Source organism: Orussus abietinus, unplaced genomic scaffold (genome assembly GCF_000612105.2).
Source record: "Orussus abietinus isolate OABI.00-Male unplaced genomic scaffold, Oabi_2.0 scaffold329, whole genome shotgun sequence".
In the NCBI taxonomy this organism is placed as follows: Eukaryota; Metazoa; Arthropoda; class Insecta; order Hymenoptera; family Orussidae; genus Orussus; species Orussus abietinus.
Window position 1 is genome coordinate 75,308 of NW_019394501.1, and position 25,776 is coordinate 101,083.

Genomic DNA, 25,776 nt, shown 5'->3' on the forward strand with positions numbered 1-25,776 from the left:
TTTCTCTAAGAGCTCGCGAAGCTCGCATCGAAGAGGTGAAAATATGAGAACACGAAGAAATGCCTAAAAATATTCTCTCGTTTCGATCGGCTCGACACGCTCGACGAAGAGAAGTAGATCGAAGCTGGTCGATCGCGAGAGCGAGAAATATGATTGATCGAGCGAGATATCGACGGCCGGTCGAGGCAAGACAAAACGAGTCGAAGAATCGAATTTCTTCGCGGTCTAGCCTCTCGCTGGAGAGATTCCATTCGCGCGATTAAATGTCGATGCGGATCTCTCCTTTTTGCCTGACTCGAAAGCCTGCGCGTTGCGAGCTCCGAGGACGTAGGAAGTCATTACGAGACGTACTACGAGAACGGTACTCGCTCATTCAAACCAAGGGATAACTATGAAATCTGTAAAATGATATCGTCCGTGATGTCTTCCTTCGTATCTGCGCTGTTCGCGAGGCGAGGCGGAGGGTATATTGGATTCGAGATAACAAATCAATTAAAATTTTTCCTATTTCAATGAGCTTATCGGGAGTCCTTTTCCCTCCTTTTGAAGTGAACCTCCTCATGCTACGATGGCACGTGTAATTAAGCGTGTCGAAAATTAAAACGCTTATTTATTTTTTCCTACGGCTAATTACTATTTATAATCATCGTCGTGTGTTAGTATTGACATCACTTGCGTAAACGTTTTCATTATTTTTTTTTCATAATTAATTAATATTTATATTCATCTTTGGGCGTTAGTATTGTTATGCCCAAAACAGTCAGTACCGAAAGTGTAGAATTATTTTGTGAAAGAATATTGAAAATGAAAAATAACTGTTTTTAATTTGGAAGTTTCACTTACAGCGCGCGCGGCATCCATGCATTGATTTTTTCTGATCGACACTGGGTAAGTTATAGTGACTCGCGTTTATTATTTCTTACACGGAACACTCTCGCTCGGAATCGTTCTCTTACTGGGCGGAAACCGATATCGTTTGGGTCGTTTTAGTGCTTACACGACCGAGCAATAATCTCCTCTTGTATTAGAGCAGGGATTCGCCATATTCGCGAAACGATACCGACAATGTTCTTCGTTTCGCTTTCATGACATTTCATATTTCACGCGTGGCTCGATAGGGTAACATTTCCTTGTTCAATTAGAGGGTGTATCAATTCCAGAGAATGATATCAGTAAGGTTTCCCTTCGCATCATTTGCTTTGCATTTGCGATAGCAGGTAACACTTCTCTTTATCACTGGTCGTTGTACCTGGTAGTTAAAGGGTAAAATACATTCCCAGGCGTCGAAGTCGAAGACTGCATCGTCTCTTCGATAATTACTTAAGGTGGTGTGAAACACATTGTTTACTTCCCAGGTTTTACCTAGCACCTACAAATCCCCGCTACGTACACGATAATATGCGCGAATGACTACATGAATGTTCGATGCATTGATATTCATCTACAATGGACGACCGAGTGAAGGATTTTCGTAATTATCCGCTGTACATATCGTAGACATTTTCGCTGCGCTTATTTAAACCAAGCAAATTATTAGATTTATGAAGTGTTATTATTAATCAGATTATTATTCTTTAATTCAGGATGCAAATGTTGGCTTACGGTGCTGAATCAATGTCGGTAACTGGTGGCTTGAAAAAAGAAATTTAAAGAGAAGGTATATATATCAGGAACTGTAATTCTCTCATGAAATCTGTAAACAGGTACCGTTTCATTTTACGTCTCATTTCATGGCCGTTTCTATGCAGTGCAACGTAGCAGTAATTTCTCACTAAAGTAGACCACGCGTCAATTTTGTAAAATGATTCTAACTAAAGCGTTTCGCTTGATATCTTTTCGTAGATCCACGGAGAGGTTTTACCTAGAACTTAAGCAAGAAATCATTCCCTAACGTAAAACTTGACGATAGCACCTCCTCTTCGACCACCGCTCAAAAACAGAAAGATGAGGATCAAAATACAAGAGGAGCAAAGAACTCGAGGCCCGTTAATCCTGGTTGAAACCTCCGTTCGATGACCAGCTTCGGGACATTACCCTCTATTAGGTGGTAACTGACATTAGGTGTTCCAAAAAAGGTATTCCATGCGTCACCAAGAATGTTCGACCATCAAAACTCAGATATCGAACTTTCCTGAGGAATGGAAGGGCACGCGTGTATGTTTTTTACCGTTTTTCTTAGAAAATTAAGTGACCAATCTTTATTTTTATTTTCTCAAACATTGCCAATTAAATCGCAAATGTAATTTGATGCAGCATAAGTATTCCATGATTTAGAGAAAAATTGTATCGAGGGGGATTCACGATTTGGATTCCTTTCTAGGTCCAGATAGTTGACACAGAAATGTTATCGACGAGCAACTTTTCCAAAACTTTCAATAATCAACGATTACTAAACTTAGGTGGAAAATTCCATTAAATCCTCCCCAAAATTCTTAATATATGGTATACAACGAATCTCATTGTCAGTGAAATGAACGTATGTAAGCAAAATTCTTTCGCATCACTACCCGGATACTTCTGTGCGTAATTCTGAATTCAAGGGACTTGGAATGCATTTCGAAAGTTTGTCAAAATCGATGACCGATCAAGGTAACTGGGAAAAAACAGCCATGTGACTGGGTTAATTTTACCTCTGCTGTTGCGAAGAAGGGATCGTCGTGTAACGTCACCAAAAGCGACATCGATGAAATTAACATTCAAGAAGCGCAAATGAAAATCTAGGTCTCGGAATTGAGCAAGCCACATCTGGCCCACTTTTTGCGAAACGGTACGCTGTCTTTTTGGGCGATTTTTCGGGATCTCGACGAGGAGGGGGGATGATCGATTATTCCCTGCTCGTTGCTTGTAACGCGAAATTTACATGATCTCTCCGCGACGGAAGGACTAAAGCACGTCCGAGCCACCTCGAAGGAAGACTTTACCGAGGTTTTACGGTTTCTTCGTGCACGTAAATGTTATGCAAATCCGCAGAAGCTGCGTTTGCCTGCGCATCTTGCCTTGGGCCACCGATGTGGACTCGCGGTAATTCCACATAGCCGAAGGTATCTTTTATACGATGGATTCTGCATTTTCGAGGCGCACCTTCTATACGAGTACGCAAACAAACCGTGGTGCAATCCGCTTCGACAAGTTCCTAAGATTTATATCGTAAGCAATGTATGCTCAAGGGGATGTTTAAGGCAATTTACCGATGTCTTAGTTTATCCAACATCTTCCAGGTTAAGGGGTTGTTAAACTGATTTTCGAACAAGGGTGAGTATATGAACATATTCGTTTTTCACTATTCGTTGGATTTAGTACATACAAGATGCGATGAGAAAATGTTGCACTCTCTTCTATATACTCGAATGGAAGGTTCATTTTCCTTGAAGGAGAATGAGTTACATAATTTTATAAAATGAAAAACTTTTTATGTCAGTGATTTATCCGTACCGAAAGTAATTCTCCTCTGCGTATTTATTTACCGTTATATAACTGATGCAGAAGTTTTTGCTTACGTCTATATCCAAGTACCAGTGAAGGAGCCTGTATTAATTTTTCTTCTTCGTTGTGGAGATGAGTTTCAAGAGAAGAATGGCGCCTGAGGCCGCGGCGCGGTAATGGCAACCTTGCTCTAGCCTGCAATTAACAACCACGAATAAAAGAGCGCAAGAGTCGGTTAACGTCCTGCAGTTAAACGCGGAAAAAGGAATACATAAGTTGGCGCGTGTCGCATCACTGAATCGCCTCGGCTACTTTTCTAGTTGGCTCTGTGGAAAGCACTGCATAAACTGTTATGCCACGTGGTAATAACTAGGTTTAATAGGTAACTGTTATCTCCTAATCCTTTCTGACTATAGGGTAAAGCTTACGGTTACTCACAATGTAACTCTGCGGTACGTAAGTTGGAAATAAACGGAGCCGCATCACCTACATAATCAATAAGGAAAAATGAACGGTATAAAATTGAAATTCTACAAATTTAAATCATATGCATACCTGTTAAGAAAATGGGTCTCAGGCCCTTCCTTACAGTCTCCATATTTAGTTCGGAGAAAAGTTTCACGAACGAAACCTTTTCGACGCCACTTTCGTATCACCTTAAGGATCGCTAGGAGCCCTGACATTTCGATGATCCCGTGGTTGCGCACGTTAATTTACATTACATTGCTCGGCACTCGTCGATAGTTCCTGATTCTAACTTTCTCCTGTACCAAGCAAAGGAAGAATCTCATTGTTAACCATCCGCCTATAATGAGATGTCATAAGGTGAGATGTTTAACTAACAAGTAGAAATATCTTTTAAATACCACGGAAGGCAGTGCGATCGCGGAATGAATAATTCTTAGTTAACATACTAAAGAATACAATCAAAGAATGATATGACTTCCTTCCGAAAAAATAAATAAATGTATATTTCGTTATATTAAAATTAATTATTTCAGGTGACAAAGTCAAGGGATTTAAATGTGCAGGAGTCGGATTTACGTAAGGCGCGGGTACACCATGAGAATTATATTCCTCCGGGAAACGTAAAAGGTCAAAGTGGTTACAACCGCGCGCAAAGGAAAGTTTAGATTCAGTCGCGATCCTGAGCCGAGGTATAGAAATATCCGACGACGAATATGTAAAAGAAACGCCGGAAGCGACGGCTGCAAAAATTCGCTTTATCCTGCACTCATTAATTAGCGAATTGTGAAACGCCCACTAATTGCCATGTGGGTTACGAATTGCGGGACAAATATAAGAGAGTGCCAATATCGACGGTTCAATGTCACTCCTCGATAGGAATGCGTAGAGAATTCAAATAAACCAGTACCTCGCTGCATACTAATATATTCCGGTATTTATAGGAGAGGTAGTTCGACATCTATCAATTACGATAATGAGCAATTTACAAATGATTATATCATGAGTAACATGGAATAAATTTGTACGCATCTTAAGTTTTCAATTATCAGGAAGTACTTTAGATTTCCAACATTTCGATTCCTTCCTCCTAGCAGCCTCACGTAATCAAATCCTTTTACATTCGGTTACTATATCACGCATCAAACTATGGCGCCATCTTACAAGCGTGGGGAAAATTAGTTTCCACTCTCTGGATACATGATTTCTTTTTTCACTACTCTGCTGGTATTGCAAATTGCACATTTAATAACATCACGTAACTGCACTCGATTGATTCAATACACCATTAGGGGTGATAAATGTAATGTATCGAATTATGGGATCCCCAAGTGAACGGCAACCAGTAGTTGCAGAGATAAGTTGCAAGATAGCTCACGAACAGGATCGCGTCCTGTGCTGATCTCTGTCAATCTCTGCGGAGAATACGGGCGACTCGCGCATTTGCCACCTAACAGCCGCTAGTGGCGCCCCAACTTAGGGATTCAACTCATCTTTGCCGCCAACTCATTTCTGGGGGTCTATTACGTAAAATGATAAAAAAACTCACGTGAGATGAAAGTACGAGAAGTGAGCGCTCTCGTCAAAAATACGTAATAAATGCACTGATCGTGAATTAAGTCGCCATTGGGGGGAGGGGGTTGTTAAGTGCATGAGCCGCCTGCATTCTCTACCGAGGGCAGCACAGAATGTGATCGCGCGACTCTGCCGTGAACAATCTCGCAACTCATCTCCGTACACAATCTGTGCCAAATTAAGGAAAAGCGCCCAAATCAGCCGCTTGAGGACCCTGCCTTAACGATTCGTTTAACGACCGTTGATTGTTTCATTTCTGAACGCGTTTGTGGGGTTTGGTTTGGACCACGTTTGGGCATCGGAGTAAAGTATTGTCAAGGAGGGTTCGCTGGTGTTTGTCGGTGTCGGATTGAGTTTCGTTAGCGGATTTTGTGAGAGTGACCACCTTGCGCACCTGCTCGCTGCAATATCCCGGCTGTTACACCCGTCTGGTCGACCATGTCCCGAACCTGCGTGAATTCGCCTGAACCTGCGCAAACCTGCGTCCAGCCAAAGTAGAAGCGAGTAATGGAGTAACGCTTAGTTTTTGTAGATTTTAACGAACGCGTGTCGGGATCGACGCTGAGTGTTAAAGAAGCCTCGAATAAGACATGAGAATGGCGAAAACGAGAAATCGGAGTGTTCGACGCGTTTCAATTGCGAGCTCTTTTGGTCTATTGTTGGACAAGAATTGACCTCATATCAAAGAAGGAAAGGATGAGAGGAACACAATTATTACCAATGCGCCTGCTTCGGAGACAAGTGCTTCGCGTTGTCAGTTCTTGCTTCTTTATCAGTTGGTCGCAGAGCGAAGATATCGATGTTGCATTTTGGCTTTCATGCGATGCAACTCCACGATTCGATATAAATTCGTGAAACCAACAATTTGCATTTTATGGATAAAAATGATGAGATTAACTGGACCATGACAACCAAAAAGATTGCAAGGACATTTCAACGACTTTGTAATTCTTGGTGTTGAGAATCCTTTTTTATATACATTTCATCTAGAGTATTAATCAAGGATAAAGGATACGTGCTCAAAGAGCAAGGTTCATTATGGACGAAGGCATGCTGGATGATTTGTTGGAATGCTCGGTCTGCCTCGAGAGATTAGATACTTCTAGCAAAGTTTTACCATGCCAACATACTTTTTGCAAAAAATGTCTGGAAGACATAGCAAATACACATCGCGAGTTACGATGCCCAGAGTGTCGGATCCTGGTTGAAGTAAAGATCGATGACTTGCCACCTAATGTTTTATTGATGCGCATTTTGGAGGGCATGCGTAATGCTGGACCTAGGAATGGAAAGAATTCTACACGCACGAATGCTACTCCTAGGCGACCTTTCGCAGGCCACCAGGTCGCCCCTGTACCTATCAATACTTCCATTGCCCCTATTGTAGCTCCCGATTCTACTGTCAGACATGCAGATTCTTCTGCTAAACTTACCCGATCACATCCTCAGCCGTACGGGCGAGCCATTTACGATTATGTCTCTAAAGTTCCAGGGTTAGTTTGCATTTATTAATGTTTATTTCTGAAAAATTATTAAGAGAAATAATGATTAATCATTATTTTATAAGTTACCATATGATTCATGATACTTAAAGCTTGAGTGTTTTTTTAATAGCGAAATGTTTTAAAGAAGTATTCTGTATTTTTATTTAATCAATTTTTTAAGAAACTAACAATTATATATCTGAAATAAACTCTGTTATAGGGATTTAAACTTCAGAAAGGGAGACATTATTACGCTAAGAAAGAAAATTGATAACAATTGGTACTTTGGAGAGTCTAGCAGCAGTCATGGTGTCTTTCCATTATCTTACATTCAGGTATTCCACAGAGTAGTCCACAGATATGTAGAAACTACGTTTTTTTTAGTAATCCAAAATTATTGAAGATTGAACAATATTTAACCAATAACAAAGAAATCTGATGCGTGTGTATATTCTAATTTTAAATCTTCTACAGGTGGTAACGCCATTGCCACCTCATATTCCTCAGTGCAAAGCTTTATACGACTTCCGAATGACCAACGATGAAGAAGAAGGTTGTCTGACTTTTAACAAGGTTATTATAAAGACTACATTTCATAAATAGTGAATAGAATATAGTATATGTTTAAATAATAATTAATATTTCAGGGTGAGGTTATCAGTGTAATTAGACGAGTGGATGAAAATTGGGCAGAGGGAAAATTGCTGGACCGAATTGGTATTTTCCCTCTGGCATTTGTAGAACTGAATGGTGTAGCTAGAGCTCTTATGAAGCTGTCTGCAAAGTGAGTTATAGTATTTAAATGTACAGAATGCCAGTAATTTGTCACGTTTATATTTACTAGCTTATTTGCGCACTTTTCTCTTTCAATTATTCAATGAATATCTGAGTCTTTTTTATCCAGAGCAAATATGCTAACCCCTAACTATAAAATCATTTATGTGTAGCGCACAACCAGGCCCATCCAGAGTGGCTCCACCAACTCCTACTAACGAAGAAACAACACCGTTGATACCAACTGACCATTCGCGAAACGTACAAACTACAAGCCATCCTCGTCCTCAACCAGCACCCGTATGAAACATTTGTTATTAATATTTTTCTTATACAGCGTTTTATTTATCAATTAAAAATCTTTTCAGACCTCCACACTGCCAGTGTCAGACTCAAACTCCACCCTTTCCTCTGGAGGTAGTTCTACGACAACAACCACACCAAATACTCCAAATAGTTCGAGCACATCTAGCAGCTCAAGCACGGCTCCAAGCAGCCCTGGTAGCCCAGCTACTTCTCCGATGGCAGTAGGCACAAGGCAAAGCGTCAAACGCCACAGTTTCACTGCCAACACAAGGCATCATTCTCATTCACACTCTCACCACAGACACAGTGCGGAGATACTTAGTCCTGCAGTGGACGCTCTAATAGCTGGGAACGGTTCAACTAATGGCAACGGAACTGGAAATGGCGCTGGCTCCAATGAACATTTTGCTTTGGCGGTTTTGGTATGTCTCCGTGTCTCCACATCGTTTTAAAATATTCTAAACTGGTGTAAAATAATTAGAATCGTTTAATTACTATTAATTCGAACCAATGATTGTATTACAAGGTTTATTAACAAAAATGTTTAATATCCAAATTATCATTTCTTGCAGACGAGCCCTGACCCTACGGAGTACAGTCTTCGCCATCGCCGCAGTGGAAGTAGCGACCAGGTCCTCGCCCAAAGTCTTTCGACAAGTGTAGTCAACACTGCGAGCACTACCTCCAACAGTTGCCACTTGCCCGCAGCGTACATAGCCTTGTATCCGTACAAACCTCAAAAAGCTGATGAGTTAGAGCTTAGAAAAGGCGGCATTTATATGGTCACCGAACGTTGTCAAGATGGCTGGTTCAAGGGAACGTCGAATCGTACCCAAAAGTGTGGAGTCTTTCCAGGCAACTATGTCACACCTGCGAAGTAAGTGTATCGCTGCATAACTTCCATAACTTCCTCCAGTTTCAACTGTTTCTACATATTCCAGAACTTGTACAAATTTATCTTCTTCCTTACCGAAATACCTTCTTTAATAGCATACGAGGGTGATAGAGCTACGTAATTAATTGATATCTTAGAAATGACGAAAAAAGATACAACCTTATAAGTATGAAATAAGTGCCCTTACACTTAATTCTGTAGCCAAGATGGTCAGAGAAAATAATGTGAATTTTAGTTTTTATTTCATAATTTTGTGATACAAATACTGAGGATTATCACATGAGAGATGACTGTAGAAATAACGTTGCCAACAGATGCCAACGCGGTGCCTGTCGTACAGCTTCGAGTGGCTCGGTACCGTCCCAACAGGGTGCCGCCCTGGCTTCCGTACAAGTGAGCGCCGGTGAACGATTACACGCCTCTTGTACAAGGACAAATAAGAGCGGCCCTTCTTTGCAGCAACCGTTCAATTTACACTCCCTGCCACCGCCGGAATTACCCCCGCGGTCTGCCAGTCCTAGCCCCGTGTCTTCGTCGACCTGGCTAAATAAGAGCCAGTCTCCACCCCGAGGTGGCGAGCAATCAATGAACGCTACCGGCACGACCCCCACCACATCCAGCAGTGCCGCCACTACTGTGATTGGACGAACCCATGCGACAGTGTCGCCGCCTACTGTCGGTACGTACACGTAAAAGGTTTCTTACCGTGAATGTCAGTTCCCAGAGTGGATCGCCAAGTAATTCAACGCAAAAAGAGAGTTAGCTTTTAAGAATACCACAAAAGACAGTATTACGATGTAAGATATTGGTTTCAGCAGCGTCGCCAGGTAGTCAAGCAGCAGTAGCTCCTATTTTGCCATCAACTCCTGATGTTCATCGTGAACCAAGTCGAAGTCCGAGCAGCACTGCTCGCATGTCCTCCAACGCGCCCATGTCTCTCCCGACCGCGTCTACCGTTGCACCATTAATTAATGTGAGAAGCGCTGAAAAGGTACATCATTTATGTACAAATAATTGCCAATCGAATGTCGTACATCTGCGAAGGTAGTTCAGATAATACTGACATGATATTTTGTTACCTTGTTACATAAGCTTACTGCATTTGAGGAAACTCACGGATGACTAATTATAGATTCTTATGTATATTGGTGATCGGAGGATTGGTGTGAACCACCTATCCGAAAAATGATTAAAACATATTCGTTTTCGTCAGCCGAAAGAGAAGAAGGACCACAAGGGCGTTTCCTTGATGCGGCGTTTGACGAACATCAAGAAATCCAAATCACCTCCTCCGGCCACGTACTCCATGGATAATCCTGTGTTTGACGATGGGAACTCTATCGGCACCTCCAATCCAGTACACATGCGGTAAGATGAGCATTAGCTTATAATATTTTGATGTAAGCTTCTACCGTCTCGTTGTTTAATTTTGTATGTAGCATTCGAGAGGTTTGTAAATGCAACGCAAGGCGTGCATGTATAATAAATGGTAGTTGATCTGCATGTCTGGCAGCATGTTTTTATTTTCCAACGGCATGCATCGCGACACGCTCTTTGGCACGTCCCGCTTTGTCATTATTATTTAAATAGTATTAGGGGTACCCATAAGTAATAAATTATTTTGAACGAGGTGTTTTAGACGTCAAAAAAATTGATTACTTATGGGTACCCCTAACATAAACACTTTAACATTGCAATCGTTTCGATGCCATCAACAACCGGCTGCCGCGGTTTTCTCATTTTTCAGTTTTCTATGGATAGACATTATCTGGTGACTTTTTTTCGATATGAAAAAGTGGAAAAACAATGTTCCTTCGTTAGTGGTATGGCGATAAACGCAGGTAAAACATGTTCATATTTAACGCAAAGAAATTACGTATTAAAAAATTGTCGACGAAAACCCAATACATAGTCGAAGCAGAAATTAATCCGATTGAATTTGATTTAATTGAAATGAGTGGTACTACGAATTCAAAGTAAGGATTAGACAAATATCACTGAGTCGCAGTCCATGTCGTTCGAAATCTTTGGACGATGTCGGTTTCCGATGATTTGAGGGTCCGGTGCATCAATGAACTAATAATCGGGGTTTGGGACCGACAAGGTCGGGGTCTTGCCCCAGCCAGTTGCTACAGATGGGGCCTGCGCAAGAAATAAATAATCCGGTGCACAACCAACAACGATTGCACCTAGGATCCGGTCAAGGACTCACACATGCCGTCATTTCTGAGAGGGCTAAACAAAAGGAGAAATACTCCCTGCCTGTCTCCCAATGTGTTTTTACGCAGAGGTTAGTCGTCGTTCATACGAGTTCTATCGACTTTATGCCTAAATACTTATAATCTTTTTCTCTGAAATGTCTGTAAGCCTTTTACAAATGGCAGCCTCGTTGCATTCTTTTTCTTCTCTTTAAATGTCGAAGAACTTCGATTTCAGATGAAATCAGGTGTTACATCGTTCTCAACCATTAAGGAAAAAATAATAGAAAAGGAAAATGTAAGATCGTCATTTAACTGGTTGCGTTATCGAGCGATGTTTCTGCATTTCGCTTTTCATAAGTGTAATTTGCCTGCAATTCGTCATTTTCTTCCTCGATGAGTGGAACTAATAATTATTTTCGTTTAGAAATCTATAGATCGCATTGCCCGTTCGTTCGTAAATTTTTTAACCGTTGAAAGTTGATATTTAATTTTTATTTCGTCCAACTAAATGCGCATACATTAATGAATCATTTCCCTATATCTGTGCGTCCCTTTGAGAAATATTATCTAAGATCACATTTTAAAGAATTGATCCTTTAGCCCATATTCACATTTAATCCAGGAAAGAAACATTACCTGGCGCACATTTCTTACTGCCTGCAATTAGAATTATATTTGCACTGCAATACCGCACGGAGTTGTTACCTTGTTTGACACAAAAAAAAAATCCTCTAATTTGTAAGTATCGCCTAATGTTATCGCGTCACCGCACAAATGATTTACAAATTTTCCTCTCATTTGTTTGGGAATCGGTCGAACATAAAGCTTCAAGGTCGTTACATTGATTTTGGTATTTATATCACATACAACAGGAAGTTGCAACGTATTAGCCATACACCGTATTGTAAATAGGACTCTAATTCCTCTTCAATTCTGAGAAACTTAAAATACGTTGAAACTGTCGTTAAACGATCACTAACGTACATTAAAAATGAATAATCCTGTATCGACACTCAATCCTTTTGTCATAAAATGACATTTCTGCAACACCCGTGACCGAAGTGAAATTTCCGACATTGCGTTGTCGCAAATATAAAATTCTTCTCGATTAGCTCAGCTAATTTGGTTTAACATAGAACGATTAATTCGTGCAGGCCTGGAGATCCGACAACGGCGACAAACCCGACCGGCAGTAGTCATCATCGCAAGAGCAACTCTTTAGACGCTGGAATGGGAAAGCACATAAAGCAGCACCAATTTTCATCGAGAGAAAGGTAAAGATTTACGAGACTACCTACTTAAATTGCTCTTATTATAGTTTCCATAAAATTTCCATGCATTTCATGGGAATCTCGAAACCTTGGGTTAAGTTCGATTTGTTAGTTGCAGAAAGAAATCTTGTTTATCTTCCAGGGAACGCGTATACAGATTTCGTTGTATCGTCCCATATCCTCCGAACAGCGAGTTCGAATTGGAGCTGCGCGTCGGAGACATAATCTACGTACACAAGAAACGCGACGACGGTTGGTATAAAGGCACGCAGGAACGCACAGGTCGTACCGGTCTCTTTCCGGCCAGCTTCGTCGAAGCCTTTTGAGATTCAACCAGCGCTCGATTCCTATTGGAGACCTGCATTTAAATCGTTCGCGGTGAGCCGATCGACAATTCCACACCGCGGTAAAAGGATAGATGCAAAATGTGGTCCCTGTGTACGGCGTAACCGTGCAGTGGCACGCGACGTATGGTACACAGGAAGAGGGCCAAATCGAGCAAATTTCGTTGCGCGTATTCTATGTACGTGCCTTTTTTATAGCTGTAGCCGAGAGGTTGTCACCATTAGCCATATCGCGGCGTTTATCGAGACTATAGACGACGAATCGTTCGAGGACGCGGGATGGCGATTGAAATCGACTCAGTGAAGAAACTCTTCCGCGCGATGATGACACCTAGTGGAAGATGTTTCGCGAGAAATTCACGTTCGTAAAAAAGTGAACTTGCTTCCCGTCCGCGTGTAAACCTTATTCCGATGTCTAAGATAGAAAACGCGTATAGACTAGAGGCATACAATTCCCCTTTTTGGAGGTGGTTGCGAAAGACACTCGGAAAAGCGTCCCTTGCGGTGACTTTTACCATTGATCGGTGATCGTGCTCGATGCGTCACTGTTGAACATTATCAGTCGAGAGGATGGAGAAAGTGACGTCGCTAGGGTATAAGTTTTTCTTTTAACTCCACTTCCAAGGAAGGGACTCGAAGCCCGTTGCCGTATGTATGTATGCATGTATGTACGTATGTGAGCGTGATTGTGCGCAATTCGATGTACTCGAGGTGACTAGGTAATAAGCTTAATTCGGAATCGTCTGTACTGCCATTAACCCCTTACCGAGTGTGCGGAGACGAAGGCGAGGCGTATATCGTGAATATTATCCGTCGCGTTTATGTGCATGTACACTAGTGATATCGCAACTATCGCATTTATATAATTGACATTCGATCGATCGTCGGAGCTCGGGACATCACTTCGCGTCAAAATACTTTTCGAGCAGTCCAAAACACCCTGTCCTCTTCGGGGGAATACAAACGTACCATGCCGCTCCAAATCGTGCCTTCGATATTGCCAGGAAAATTCGCGGTAAATAGCGACACCAGGAGTGTCTTCGGAAAGAACGGTTGGGCTGGTTTGAAACGGCGTTCAATCTTTATTAGCGTTGTACGAAATCGATTCGAGAACTCGTTATTTCCGAATGCATCTCGACTGGTCTCTCGTGCACGAAACGCATCGCCACGATGTCATGTCCCGTGCCTTTAAACCCTGCTTCGAAAAGAATGGAAACCATTAACGTGTAGCGACCATTTTCTTTACTAGCTGTTTACATATATTATACACGGTGTAAAACTGCTAATTGGTGTTTAAGAAGTCATTAAAGTGTACTTTGTTTTTCGTCCGCGGAAGTCGTTTACCGAACGCCTGACGATGCGACGAGCTTGGTCTTAAATATTTAATAAACTAGTGAATAATTATGCTACAAGCAATGCAATGACGCGCAATACTTTTCTCCGTCGACTGGCACTGCGATTATTTACCTGTATGAAGTACAACATTGTATACGGTTAGTTAGAATCGTTTCTTATACGTTTTCTCGAATTCTGTAACCTGCGAACTTTGCGTCGTCGAGGTAATCTGTGACGTCAGTTTTAATATTACGTAATTTCACTTTTCTTCTCTTCGTAGCATATGACTATTTATTTTAAATAACATAGGGTATATTGAAATGAAACATGCCAGTAATCTGCCAATTTTAGTACCAACCCTTATGTATCGTAATTGTGTAACAATATGTGCGACCATATGTTTAATAACGAATTTGTTCATTTTTTTTTTTTAATTACGTTTTAGAGAATGATTTGCCGATCCTCAGCTTTAGTGATTTAATAATGAGGAAATCTCTAATAGCATACCATTTTTTTAGCTTTGAGACAATTATGTATGTACACATCAATCAATGACTGCACGACATACGATAATGGGAGAGAATGCATACTAAACTCTAATAACACAGGAACTATGAACATAGGGCATGATAAACCCTGCACATTATTTTAACAATAATGGCAGTAGTACAGTAAGAAAATTGGGACTTTTTCATTTTATTTGCCTCTTTTTACATAAACTGATTGTGTAAGCCAATATGACGACAACCTACCGAACTGAAAGAGAAAGAGAATGGCCGCTCTGTTCTTCCTGTCTTCATACAAACATGTAGATATTTATACATACTACCTTAAATTGGTGTTATAATTACTAATGATGAGCATTGCATAAACACAAATAGTTATAAATCCGGTGTAAGTTAGCACGTGTAAATGTATTCAAAGGTATTACGGTCGCCGCCTTAGAGCTTACAGAATGGAGGAGACATTGCTATAATATGTGCGTACGGTTAGGTGCATTGACGTAAGAATATATGGACGGAGCTCAAAGCTTAATCTCAAATCAAGGGTGCAAGCCTGCGCACTTGAAAAAAAAAGGGTCGGTGGCCATGTTGGTCAGCCAATTTTCAGCCTTCTGATAGGTTATCTGCTTCATATTTCCTATTTGCTCTCACGTATTTATTTATGCCATTCCTCTACATAAAACATAATTTTTCACTTCTAGATACTACAAGTTGACATATTTTGTTCACTTTTTATCTATTGACAGTTCGTACCGTTCTTTACTCGCTACTCTTAAATTGACCACTAAATCTCAACCAATCAGAAAGTGAAGATTTTGGATGACCAACATGGCTACCATCCCGTTGTTCCAACCTGTTCCCCCTTACTCGCTTGACCACTCGCCGCCTTGATTTGAACTTCTTACAATGTAAATCTGGTATAAGGTATGTTCATACAAGAACAAGTGGCAGCTATTCCTTTTAACTTTCCCGCGTCTTTTAAGTGAATATAAAAACAATTTGAAAAAGAGGAACTTCTTTTTGCAATTTTTGATGTCCTGTAAAACAATGAATATCACAATTTTATGATTCTCATAGTCCTCCCGTCTGAAATCTAATTTTATGCTCCATCTCTATATTCCTAGATTTATAATTCTTGCTTATTTTTCCCCCGAATATAATGTTAAAAATACGTGGTTCATGTACTGATTCTTGGTACTGACGCCGAAAGTATTGAGCCAAAATGCACCTGAACTGGAGACACACGTCTAAATATTGAATGATTCGATTAAAACATCGCTTAACATAAATGCATACGATATAGTTTGAAAATTAAATCGAGGTTAATCGGTAAGTGTAAATTTAATTGAGTGTATACGTTCCAACGACCTTTCGTATTTTGGATTCAAGGAAACCCATCATAACGTATCGACGTAAAAAAAATGATGTATCAGAGATGACAGAAGGTCATGCCGGCACGAAATCTAAACTGGACATTCAGCAAGATCGTGTATATGTATTTACTTGCACGTACGTCAAGGGGAGAAATTTCCCGCGCGGATGATTTTTCGACGCATGCGCAGAGACGCGTCGACACATTTAAACTTCCACCTATATTAAATGGCAGGGATGTAACATTTTCAGATTCTTACTGGAATTTATTAGGTCGACGATGATCTTGTTAATCATTGTACCAATCTGATCATATATTCAATTAAAAATGAAATATGAGAACTGCAATAAGAGGTATGTGAGCTATTTACTGATAAATCATTGTTTAGTTAATTTAATAATTTCTGTTCTTTCATTCGGGCTCTACACAACGTCCTAAAATATTTACCATGTACGCTACTGGTCGGCGGCGCGCGGCACTTCGTGAAGAACTTGGAAAGGTGGCTTCAAAAGATTCCTCGCATTTAGTACAATTTGGTTAACCGGTGACGACTTAAGTCGGCCTAACCGATAGCCATTATTCCTTAACGGATAAGTATTTATAATAATTTCTCGTAAACCGAACGTAAATCTAGTAAAAGTTAATCGTCATGGCGACAATGGACAACATTTCTGAAGAAATTAAAGGTAACATTTTAATTTAGTCTGAAACTTTAATCCAGAGTAACGTGGACGATTCTACACGTGCAAAGCACTTTGTTAACTTGAGAGCAAATGAACATAAAAAATTCTTTATATTCTTTTATTAAGTTAATATGCTACAGAATATATTCTCAGTAAAGTATTTGTATTTTATAAACGGAGATATTTGTCATTATTAATTAATAAATGATACAATGGTTTAGGAATACGTTGGTGCAATTGAGAAATCGTTTTTCAATGTGACCAAATCTTGAATAAGTGAAAATAATAGAATGAATGGTTATTTAATATAAGGAATGTATTCTGTAAAATACGAATATTTAACTATTCATTTAAATCCGATTACACCTGATTTTTATATATCGTGTTTATTGTATTTGTAATAAAGGATCTAAACCCTTTACGGTCGTATGTCTACTCTCAGCAACCAAAACACCTGTGTATAAATTTAATACGACCGCAAAGGGTTAAATATTTAAATATGATATTATATTGTAATTTGTATACATCATACGAACATTAATACCGTGATGTTAATTTTTATGTTTATCAAAGGATACCGTTTAATTTGTTTCATTAATTTACAGAAAATGTGCATCCAACAAACATAACAGGGAACAGTATAGGCAAGGATGTGAAATTTGCAAGTATTACTCATGTTGAATCAATATCGGAGAAAAAACGGAAACGTAATGTAATCGAGGATGCCAACGAGAGAAGGAAACGCCTTGAGAAGGAAGATCAAGAACGCAATTTGCGGGAACAACGTTATAAACACTTACTCCAATTGCTTGATCGTAGTCAAATTTATTCAAAATACCTTATTAACAAGATTGAAACATCAATTCAAAGTGGAGAAAACAAAAAGAAAAATAAAAATATAACAAAAACTCCAGATAAACCAATTTCAAAAACACCACCAAAAAAAGTAAGTATTGCAAATTCAAATCATGTATGCTCACACAATTAGTAATTTACTAATTTGTTGTGTATAAGTTACATCTATTCATATATATATTATATGTAAAGGGACATTCAGAGGGTACCAGATCTCCAAGAAAAGCTTTAAGTCCAAAAATGATAGAAGAAGAATTAAATAGAGACAATGAACCTGAAACCACTTATTCAGATGAAAATGAGAAAAACATAAGACTGAAATATTTTGAAGGGAAGTTACGAGATTATCAAAGGGAAGGACTGCAGTGGCTTATCGTGCTCTATGAAAATGGTTTGAATGGCATTTTAGCTGATGAAATGGGCCTCGGTAAAACAATACAAATTATAGCTCTGATATCTCACCTTCTTGAGAAAAAGCAAGAAGGTCCTTTCCTAATAGTTGTTCCACTCTCAACATTACCAAATTGGACATCTGAATTTAAACGGTTTGCACCAAAAGTGCCAGTAGTAGTATTTTATGGAAACAAACAAGAAAAACTGGCATTACGTCAATCAGTTAAACAAAAAGTTCATGTTGATGGTAATTTTAAGACGCAACCTGTTGTATTAACAACGTATGAAACGCCTTTGTCGGATCAATACTTACATACTCTGAAATGGAGATATATAATTGTTGATGAAGCACAACGAATAAAAAACCATGAGTGTTTGTTAATTGCGTAAGTATGCACTTTGATTCAGTATTTTTTATTGTACCAATAAGGCTCTCTCTACCTTATTTCAATTTTAAGTGAATTTATTTTATCATAAACATTTTTTTTTAGCAAACGAATCTACAAAATTAGTCTTTTAGTTATAGTTATTAATTATTACATGTTTTGTAACTGCCTAAATTCAAACCATAACGGCACTTGTAAATATTTTAAATATTGTTTTTCACAGAACGCTGAAATCATTCCAGTCAATGAATCGGTTACTGATAACAGGAACACCTCTTCAGAACAACTTATCAGAGTTATGGTCACTTTTAAATTTTTTGTTACCTGATATTTTTAATAATTTGGCTGTATTTGAATCATGGTTTGATCCGATAGAATTACAGCAAGATATTGGAACTGAAAAATTACTTAAACAAGAAGAAGAACAACACATTATACAGTTTCTACGTGAAATTTTAAAACCCTTTATGTTAAGACGAACAAAACTGGATGTTTGTTTGGATATACCACCAAAGAAAGTGCTCATAGTTTATGCACCAATTACCGAGTTACAACGTGAATTGTATACCGCTGTTTTACAGCGTGACATGGATTCTCTAAGTATGATAAACGTAAAGCCTCCTGAAGTGAACATAAATTCTGAACGACCCAAAAGACAATGCAGACTAAAAAACAAATACAGTTCTGATTATGTCGATCCCTTTAGTGATACTCCTTCCAATTCATCATCAGAATCGATAAATTTTACAGAATATGACACAAGTGCAGAGACCTGGAAAAATAATCTAGACGACAAAAATAATTTGGCTGCCTGGAAAAATTTTGCTAATATTACGGAACGCAATTATCAATTCTTCATTCGAATTCAGTTTCGTAATCGATGTAAGTTGAACGTATTTATCAATATTTGTGCATTTTAAGTCATAAAATCACTATGATTTTCACCTTTAATAGTGGCTAAATATTTTGCTCACTTAAAAAAAACGTTTCTCACCGGTATGTAAAGTATTACATATATATTAACAAAAGATTTACGGTAACATAAAGAAGAACGAAATTTTATGATAGAGATTTATTTTGTTTCCTTACATATTTGAGTCTTTCAAATTTCATTGTTACTATTTCATTTTTCACGATTTCCTTACAGTACCAATGTATAAAAAAATTGTGAATCACCCCTTTTTGGTTCATTGTCCTCTTGATGCAAGTGGTTTGCCGAAAATTGACGAAGAATTGGTTAAAGCATCTGGAAAACTGTTGGTGCTGGATGCCATGCTGGCAAAACTGCATTCACGCGGTCATAAAGTTCTTTTATTTTCAACCATGACAACATTATTAGACATATTAGAAGACTATCTTGAACTAAGACCTTACCAATATGTTAGACTGGATGGCACCGTCAGCATGAAAGACAGGGAAAACAGAATAGATATTTTTAATAATGACCCAAGCGTGTTCCTCTTTTTGATCTCCACAAGAGCTGGAGGTGTTGGCTTAAATTTAACCGGAGCCGATACGGTCGTTATGTATGATAGTGATTGGGTAAGTCCAGCACGTAGCATTATTTATATTTTTAGTTTGGTCTGCTGCCTTAGAATAAAACATTGAGATAATTAGATGCAGATGAGATATAACATAACATTTATCTTTTTTTGTTCTAAAATACAGAACCCTCAAATTGACATACAAGCAATGGCTAGATGCCACAGAATAGGGCAAACACGACCTGTGGTTGTTTATAGGCTGTGCACGAAAGGAACAATTGATGAGATAATCCTTAATCGAGCAGAAGGTAAACGTAAACTGGAAAAAGTCGTTATATCGGAGCGAATAAAAGCGTCAACTAAAGAAGATCTTTGGGAATTAAAGACACTCTTAGACTCCAGTGATTTCCAAGTTGTTAAATCAGTTAATGATGGTAAGCCATTTATTAAAACACCTAGAAAATATATTTCATTCAACTAATATTTTTTTTTTTCACTTTTAAGTAAGTTACAACTTGATCAATTTTCATAAATAATTCTTGTTTGTTCTTTTGAACAGTGTATACCGAAGAGGAGCTTGACAAAATTTTGGACAGAACTGATTTAATCGAGAAAGTCTCAGTCAAAACAGAATGAAAATAATGTAAAAATTCTGTTAGACAAAAGCTGATATTGATTAGAATGAAGGTTTAGTAGTTTTAATTTATTTTATATCAATGACCGTTCCCAGTACTAAAAGTGTTTAATTCCGTGAGAATTGTCTATAAATTACAGTATTAATTTATTATAATAAATGCGTGTATTATGTATTTTTTTAATAATGTACCAATGAGCATTCCTAAAATACAAAATTATGTGTTAATGATGTAAAACGTGTTTATTTTAATTTTTCTTGTACTTATTCAATTTGAGTAAGCGTACGACATTAAATTGATTTGAAACTGAAATTAAGTAAGTCAGAAGCTCCTGCTGTAATTAGTGAAATCGACTAAAAAAACACGCCTATTCAATTCGAGCCACTTATAGAGGGTTATCTCTAGTTATTGACATAAGTCTATGTTCAAACTTGTTTTTAAAATTGTTATTGGATACATTTTTACCAAAAAATGACTGTCGCTTTTACCTAAAAGTGACTATGTCTAAAATATTGCATCTCCCTTTTGGACCGCTTTTAACTAGATATGCTATCAAAAATCATGTCAACTAAGACACACTTGTCACTGTTTGTCCCACTGAGCACGTTAGGGTAAAGTGAAGCATGTTGAAAAACTTAATAACTTGTTCTGTGGCAAACTCCAAGAATAATGTTTACTGGACAAATATTTAATATAATTAAAAAGGATTTTAATCAAGTATGGTCATAAGGCACGTTGTACACTGATAGAACATTCTTCGTCACAATGTGCGGAGCCTGAGGAAATTTATCAGCCAAAGTATGTTCATGAATTCAGCAAACTCGAATGGTGTTTTTACCGACCAAAATCACAATGCCGTTATCTTGCAAGTACTTCAGTGCCTCTTCAAACATGTCTCTGGTCACCAGCTGTAGGCAAAGGAATTATTAGTGGGATTATCTTGTAGTAAACATTTAAATAAAATGAATTACTTACGATTGACGAGTTTTCTTTGATTTCTGTAAAGACCTTCTGGTAATTCAAGGAGACTTTTCCTTTTGATACAATGACTTTTTTTACACTTTCGGCAAGTTCTAATTTTCGTTTTCTGCCAGCTGCAGACATACCGGTAGTTAATATACCGATGTCGATTTTGCCACTTAGAGGATCAGTGGCGGATTGTTTCAAGGCTTCTCGATGTAACCTGAACATGAAAAAAATATTCCAAGTTTGGAGAGTGAGAACAAAGTTCAAAGTATTAACATTTAACTCTAATCGGTGACTTACCTCCATGCCTCCTCAACGTCTACCATTTCGACGACAGGGCTGAAACGAATTTTGGCATGGGCTTCGGATAACCGAATGAGTGACTCCAGCTGTCTAGGGTACGCCGTGATTTGCCCTCTGCCACTTCCAACTCTTCTCATATCGACATAGGCTTGGATCAACTTCTGTTGAGACTCTTCGCTTAAAGTAGGTTGTATGTGTTCTTTAGCATAGGCTATATAATCTCGCAAAATACTCAAATCAAAGATTTCATCTTCAGCGTCAGGAGCACTTTTATAGTACAGAGAAACTAAATGTTTAGCAAGCCTTCTATCGAAGAGTTCATCCTGAGGGTCCAGCATCAGGAAAATCAAGTCAAAACGAGATATTAGAGTATGTGGCAGCATTACGTTTTCAATCACCTGAAAGTAAATGATTTCTCCGAGTTAAGCCTAAAGCAAGTAGTAAATTCAATAAAATATTAATTCACTGGCGGAAATTTACCGTCTTATTTTTATTCCACTGGGATTCGCAAGGATTAGCAGCGGCAAGAATACTAGTCCTTGCGTTCAATTGGCAGACAATACCCGCCTTGGCTATGCTTAAAGTTTGCTGCTCCATCACCTCATGGAGTACCGACCTAGTGGAATCATTCATCTTGTCGAACTCGTCAATGCAACAAATGCCATTATCAGCGAGGACCAATGCACCCGTTTGTAGAACGAGTTGTCTGGTTTCAGGGTCCTTGCTAACGTAAGCTGTTAAACCGACTGCACTAGATCCTAAGAATTAAAAATAATTCGATTAAAATATATTAATGCACCGAAGAACCTAAAGCAAGGAACTTAAGGTACGAGATTATACATAAGATTTACCTTTGCCGCTGGTATACTGTGATCTTGGAACCAAGTGATAGACAAACTGCAATAATTGGGACTTGCTGGTACCAGGGTCACCACAGAGTAGTATGTTGATTTCTGAACGATAGTGAGCTCTACCAGAAGAGGTATGAGTTTTTTTTGTGCCACCGAACAGTTGCAGCAGAATTCCCTTTTTGATATCCTCGTTTTCGTAGATGCTTGGCGCTAGATTTCGAGCTAATCTGTCGTAAACATCTTCCTTCTGCGATAGAAATTTTAGCAGTTCCACTCGTTCGGGAGGAAACGCATGGTCCTTGCCTTCTTCCTGTTCATACAGCCTGCAATGAAATTAAATGTGAATCTAGCACCTTTAGCACATTATTATAAAGATGAGTAATTACAAACTTACCTCTTTGAGTCTTGTTTCCTGAAGTGTACTACGTCAATGTGAGTCCTGTATACAGCTCGTACAGTAGACTGTCTTGGATTGACCTGTATGGGCACTGCACGGTAAATTCCAGTCACGTAAACCCTGTCACCCGGTAAGATGGAATCGACCAAATCATTGTAGGCGAAAGCAATTACTGTATGAGGAGTTTGTCCAGCAGGCATATCATCTGGTGACTCTTGCAGTTTTATCATCTGCTTATCCGAAAAGTGACTACGGTTATGAACCAAAGTAAAGCAGTAAGTATTGTTGCAATGAGTACAAAGAGTGGGTTCTAAAATCCGGCCTCGGTCGATCTCAACAGAAGTTGTTAAGGAACAAATAACACACTTGAAGAAGGCTTCACGCATTTCTGGAATAACATCAGAGGTTCTTATCACCATTCCAGTGACTGTAATTAATTGATCAATATCTTCAGGGTTGAGAAGTCGCATATTCTTGGTCTTAGCGGCATTGAATGGCCGTATTTGAATTTGATGTTCCAATACAGCTGCTGGATATTTTTCGAAAAACATTTCATTCACTGCCATATCCATGATGGGAATCACCTCTTCAGGGTAACATATTAATTGTTTATAAAGTTGTTCATCGAAGGCTTCCAAATGAGCACAATTGATGTTCATATAAGGTTCTTCTAAAGTATGTATCTCATCTAATTTTTGCATGTAAAGAGGCTCCGCTACATTCATATTTTCAGGCAACTCATCGTTTTCTGCATCAGGATCGATATAACGTTGCAGGAATCGTTTGAAATTTTCCTTACACCGTTCAAGGACTACGTTTGTGCCCCAAATCACCAGGAGCGGTCCAGCACCTTCGCTTTCTGATGTTTGAACTTGACCTGGATCTTCTGGAATCTAAAACATAATGTATAAGTCCAGTCTGTGAATAAGTCATAAACATTAGTTTTTTTCTCAAGTTAGATCCATTCATTCCTTGTATTAAATCACCGATTAACTAACTTACTGGTTCAGCAATGTTGACTTGTCTCATGTGCTTGTCCGCCCTAATGTCTGTCCTGTGCCTGACTGGCGTACCTCTGATTCCACTACGTGGAGTACGAACAGATCCCAAGGAACTTGGAGTTCCATAATTTAGAGGAGATGACAGATCAATTTCGGAAACTCCTGCATGTAAAGGACTAGTTTGTAATGCATGGACTGGGGAGGATGCTACCACATTGGCCGGGTCTTCCGAAGAGGCGGAAATAACATTTTGTGTATGCCGACTTCCCCATCGTAATGGAGTATCCGCTGAAACACTTCCAGGACCCTTCTGAGAACTTCCTACAAGATAAATGTATTTATTTAATTTATATAAAAATCACAATTCATGAAAAATATATTAAAAAATGTTACATAGGATCCAAAGACTCTATCTATTATCCGGGTTCTCACCATTTTTACTGGGCGTGGAATTTTTGCTTGGAGTTCCCTGAAGCGACGGAGTCCTGCTGGGAGTTTTTGGATTCCTTCTAGGAGTGCCACTTCTTGAACCGCCGTCCTCTGCCGGTCTCGACGGCGTCCGCGGCCGTCTCATTGGACTTGACATGTCGATTTAAATTACGTCTTACTTCTCTTACGTTTACAATGGCTCTAATCTTATTATTTAGACGGATTGTTTGATTGTCAAGTTCTCAATTTCCATCAACCGTCCTGAACAATTATGAGCATTGTTGATGTATGCATACATATAATTCGGAAACTTTCCCGCGAAAAGCGAACCAAAAACGATTCTAGACAGAGATGAGTTGGGAGATTGCTCACGGGCAGGATCGTGCGATCGCAACCTGTGCTGCCCTCTGGTTTCGTACGTTAGCTTTCACCGTTTTTTGCCCCCAAGGACGGCATAACGAATTTCTGATAGGAGCTCGCGCACTCGCGATGGCGATACCATCTACCAGTCACCGTTGGCGGCTCACGTACTCGCGATGGTAATATCATGCGGCAGTTGACCGTGGTGGCTTACCTACGCTTACCGACACTGCTCGCTTTTGATGGTAAGGGAAGATCACTCGTGACGCTCCATTTGACTTTACTACTTATCCACTACTATTAATGTTGCCTCGAAGTCAACGTGATGCGGAGCTTTGGGGCACACGTCGGTGTCGCGTACGGAACTCTAATGCAGCGAATCTGTGTGAGTGCGATCGCTCCTAGAAATCTTCGCGCGTCCCAACCAGTCAAGCGTCAAACACGGGTCGAGACGTTGAGTATGTGTGCGTTCGGCGCTACACTCGACGAGTATGCGAATACTGCGAAAAATCCTCCCGAGGCTTACTTAACTGTGGATGTAAGCCGAGTCATTTCGCGTATGATTTTTACATTTCCCTACTAGCGTTATCGAACATTTTCAAGCGTTTCTATAGCGCTTTGAACGTTTTCGAACGTTTTCGAGCGTTATCTAGCGTTATCGAGCGTTTTTCGAACGATTTTAGAACGTTTTCGTGTGTTTGCGAGCATTATCGAGCGTTTTTCGACCGTTTTCGAGCGTTTCTCGAACATTTTCAGAGCGTTCTCGAGCGTTTTCACGCATTTTCAGAGCGTTTTCGAGCGTCATAGAGCGTTTTTCGAGTGTTTTCACACGTTTTAGAACTTTTTCGAGCAATGTCGAGCGTTTTTCAAGCGTTTTCGAGCGTCATCGATCGTTTTCGCGCGTTTTTCAAGTGTTTTCGAGCCTAATCGAAGGCCGTACAGTGCCGCTGAGTGTTGTTAAGTGCAGTAGAGTGCCGGAGAGTGCCGGAGAGTTGCGGAAGAGTACCGGAGAGTACTGGAGAGTGCTGGAGAGTTGCCGCAGTGTGCTGGAGAGTGCCGGAGAGTGCCGGAGAGTGCCGGAGAGT

At 39.4% G+C, this 25,776-nt stretch overlaps 3 protein-coding genes across 7 annotated transcripts; 2 read left to right on the forward strand and 1 right to left on the reverse strand.

The window, feature by feature from the left end:
* Window positions 1-5,712: 5,712 nt before the first annotated feature.
* On the forward strand, window positions 5,713-14,340 carry LOC105704392 (SH3 domain-containing RING finger protein 3). 5 transcript variants are annotated; one of them, XR_001104447.1, is made up of 14 exons: window positions 5,713-6,956; window positions 7,168-7,282; window positions 7,422-7,520; window positions 7,595-7,731; window positions 7,895-8,021; window positions 8,090-8,449; window positions 8,600-8,904; window positions 9,237-9,601; window positions 9,738-9,913; window positions 10,136-10,290; window positions 11,027-11,212; window positions 12,278-12,397; window positions 12,537-12,772; window positions 12,937-14,340. XR_001104447.1 is itself a non-coding variant. In XM_012433596.1 (14 exons), exons 1-14 carry the CDS (start codon window positions 6,502-6,504, stop codon window positions 12,718-12,720), a joined length of 2,718 nt encoding a protein of 905 aa, XP_012289019.1. In that variant the 5' UTR covers window positions 5,713-6,501; the 3' UTR covers window positions 12,721-14,340. The 5 variants fall into 5 exon arrangements, 4 of the variants coding, with proteins under 4 accessions (XP_012289019.1, XP_012289007.1, XP_023288307.1 ...); XM_012433596.1 differs by having other exon boundaries at window positions 9,237-9,315; window positions 9,382-9,601; window positions 12,537-14,340; XM_012433584.1 differs by having other exon boundaries at window positions 12,537-14,340.
* A 2,094-nt stretch (window positions 14,341-16,434) lies between these two features.
* LOC105704418 (lymphoid-specific helicase) lies at window positions 16,435-20,975 on the forward strand. The gene is made up of 7 exons (XM_012433633.2): window positions 16,435-16,634; window positions 17,237-17,577; window positions 17,679-18,265; window positions 18,489-19,147; window positions 19,413-19,807; window positions 19,934-20,183; window positions 20,309-20,975. The coding sequence occupies exons 1-7, from the start codon at window positions 16,598-16,600 to the stop codon at window positions 20,383-20,385; spliced, it is 2,346 nt and encodes a 781-aa protein (XP_012289056.1). The 5' UTR covers window positions 16,435-16,597; the 3' UTR covers window positions 20,386-20,975.
* A 101-nt stretch (window positions 20,976-21,076) lies between these two features.
* LOC105704410 (DNA replication licensing factor MCM4) lies at window positions 21,077-24,662 on the reverse strand. The gene is made up of 8 exons (XM_012433618.1): window positions 24,335-24,662; window positions 23,904-24,223; window positions 22,899-23,794; window positions 22,505-22,827; window positions 22,134-22,411; window positions 21,651-22,051; window positions 21,360-21,567; window positions 21,077-21,292 (listed from the first exon to the last, which is right to left on the reverse strand). Exons 1-8 carry the CDS (start codon window positions 24,486-24,488, stop codon window positions 21,197-21,199), a joined length of 2,676 nt encoding a protein of 891 aa, XP_012289041.1. The 5' UTR covers window positions 24,489-24,662; the 3' UTR covers window positions 21,077-21,196.
* Window positions 24,663-25,776: the final 1,114 nt, after the last annotated feature.

Coding starts and splice junctions, on each gene's coding strand:
- LOC105704410 (XM_012433618.1), bottom strand. CDS start 24,488: ATGTCAAGTCCAATGAGACGGCCGCGGACGCCGTCGAGACCGGCAGAG. Junction 22,828..22,898: donor AGGAAACAAGACTCAAAGAG/GTAAGTTTGTAA, acceptor ATTTCATTGCAG/GCTGTATGAACAGGAAGAAG. Junction 22,052..22,133: donor AGTGGAATAAAAATAAGACG/GTAAATTTCCGC, acceptor ATTTACTTTCAG/GTGATTGAAAACGTAATGCT.
- LOC105704392 (XM_012433584.1), top strand. CDS start 6,502: ATGGACGAAGGCATGCTGGATGATTTGTTGGAATGCTCGGTCTGCCTC. Junction 8,905..9,236: donor AACTATGTCACACCTGCGAA/GTAAGTGTATCG, acceptor CGTTGCCAACAG/ATGCCAACGCGGTGCCTGTC. Junction 11,213..12,277: donor CAATGTGTTTTTACGCAGAG/GTTAGTCGTCGT, acceptor TAATTCGTGCAG/GCCTGGAGATCCGACAACGG.
- LOC105704418 (XM_012433633.2), top strand. CDS start 16,598: ATGGCGACAATGGACAACATTTCTGAAGAAATTAAAG. Junction 16,635..17,236: donor CATTTCTGAAGAAATTAAAG/GTAACATTTTAA, acceptor ATTAATTTACAG/AAAATGTGCATCCAACAAAC. Junction 19,148..19,412: donor AATTCAGTTTCGTAATCGAT/GTAAGTTGAACG, acceptor ATTTCCTTACAG/TACCAATGTATAAAAAAATT.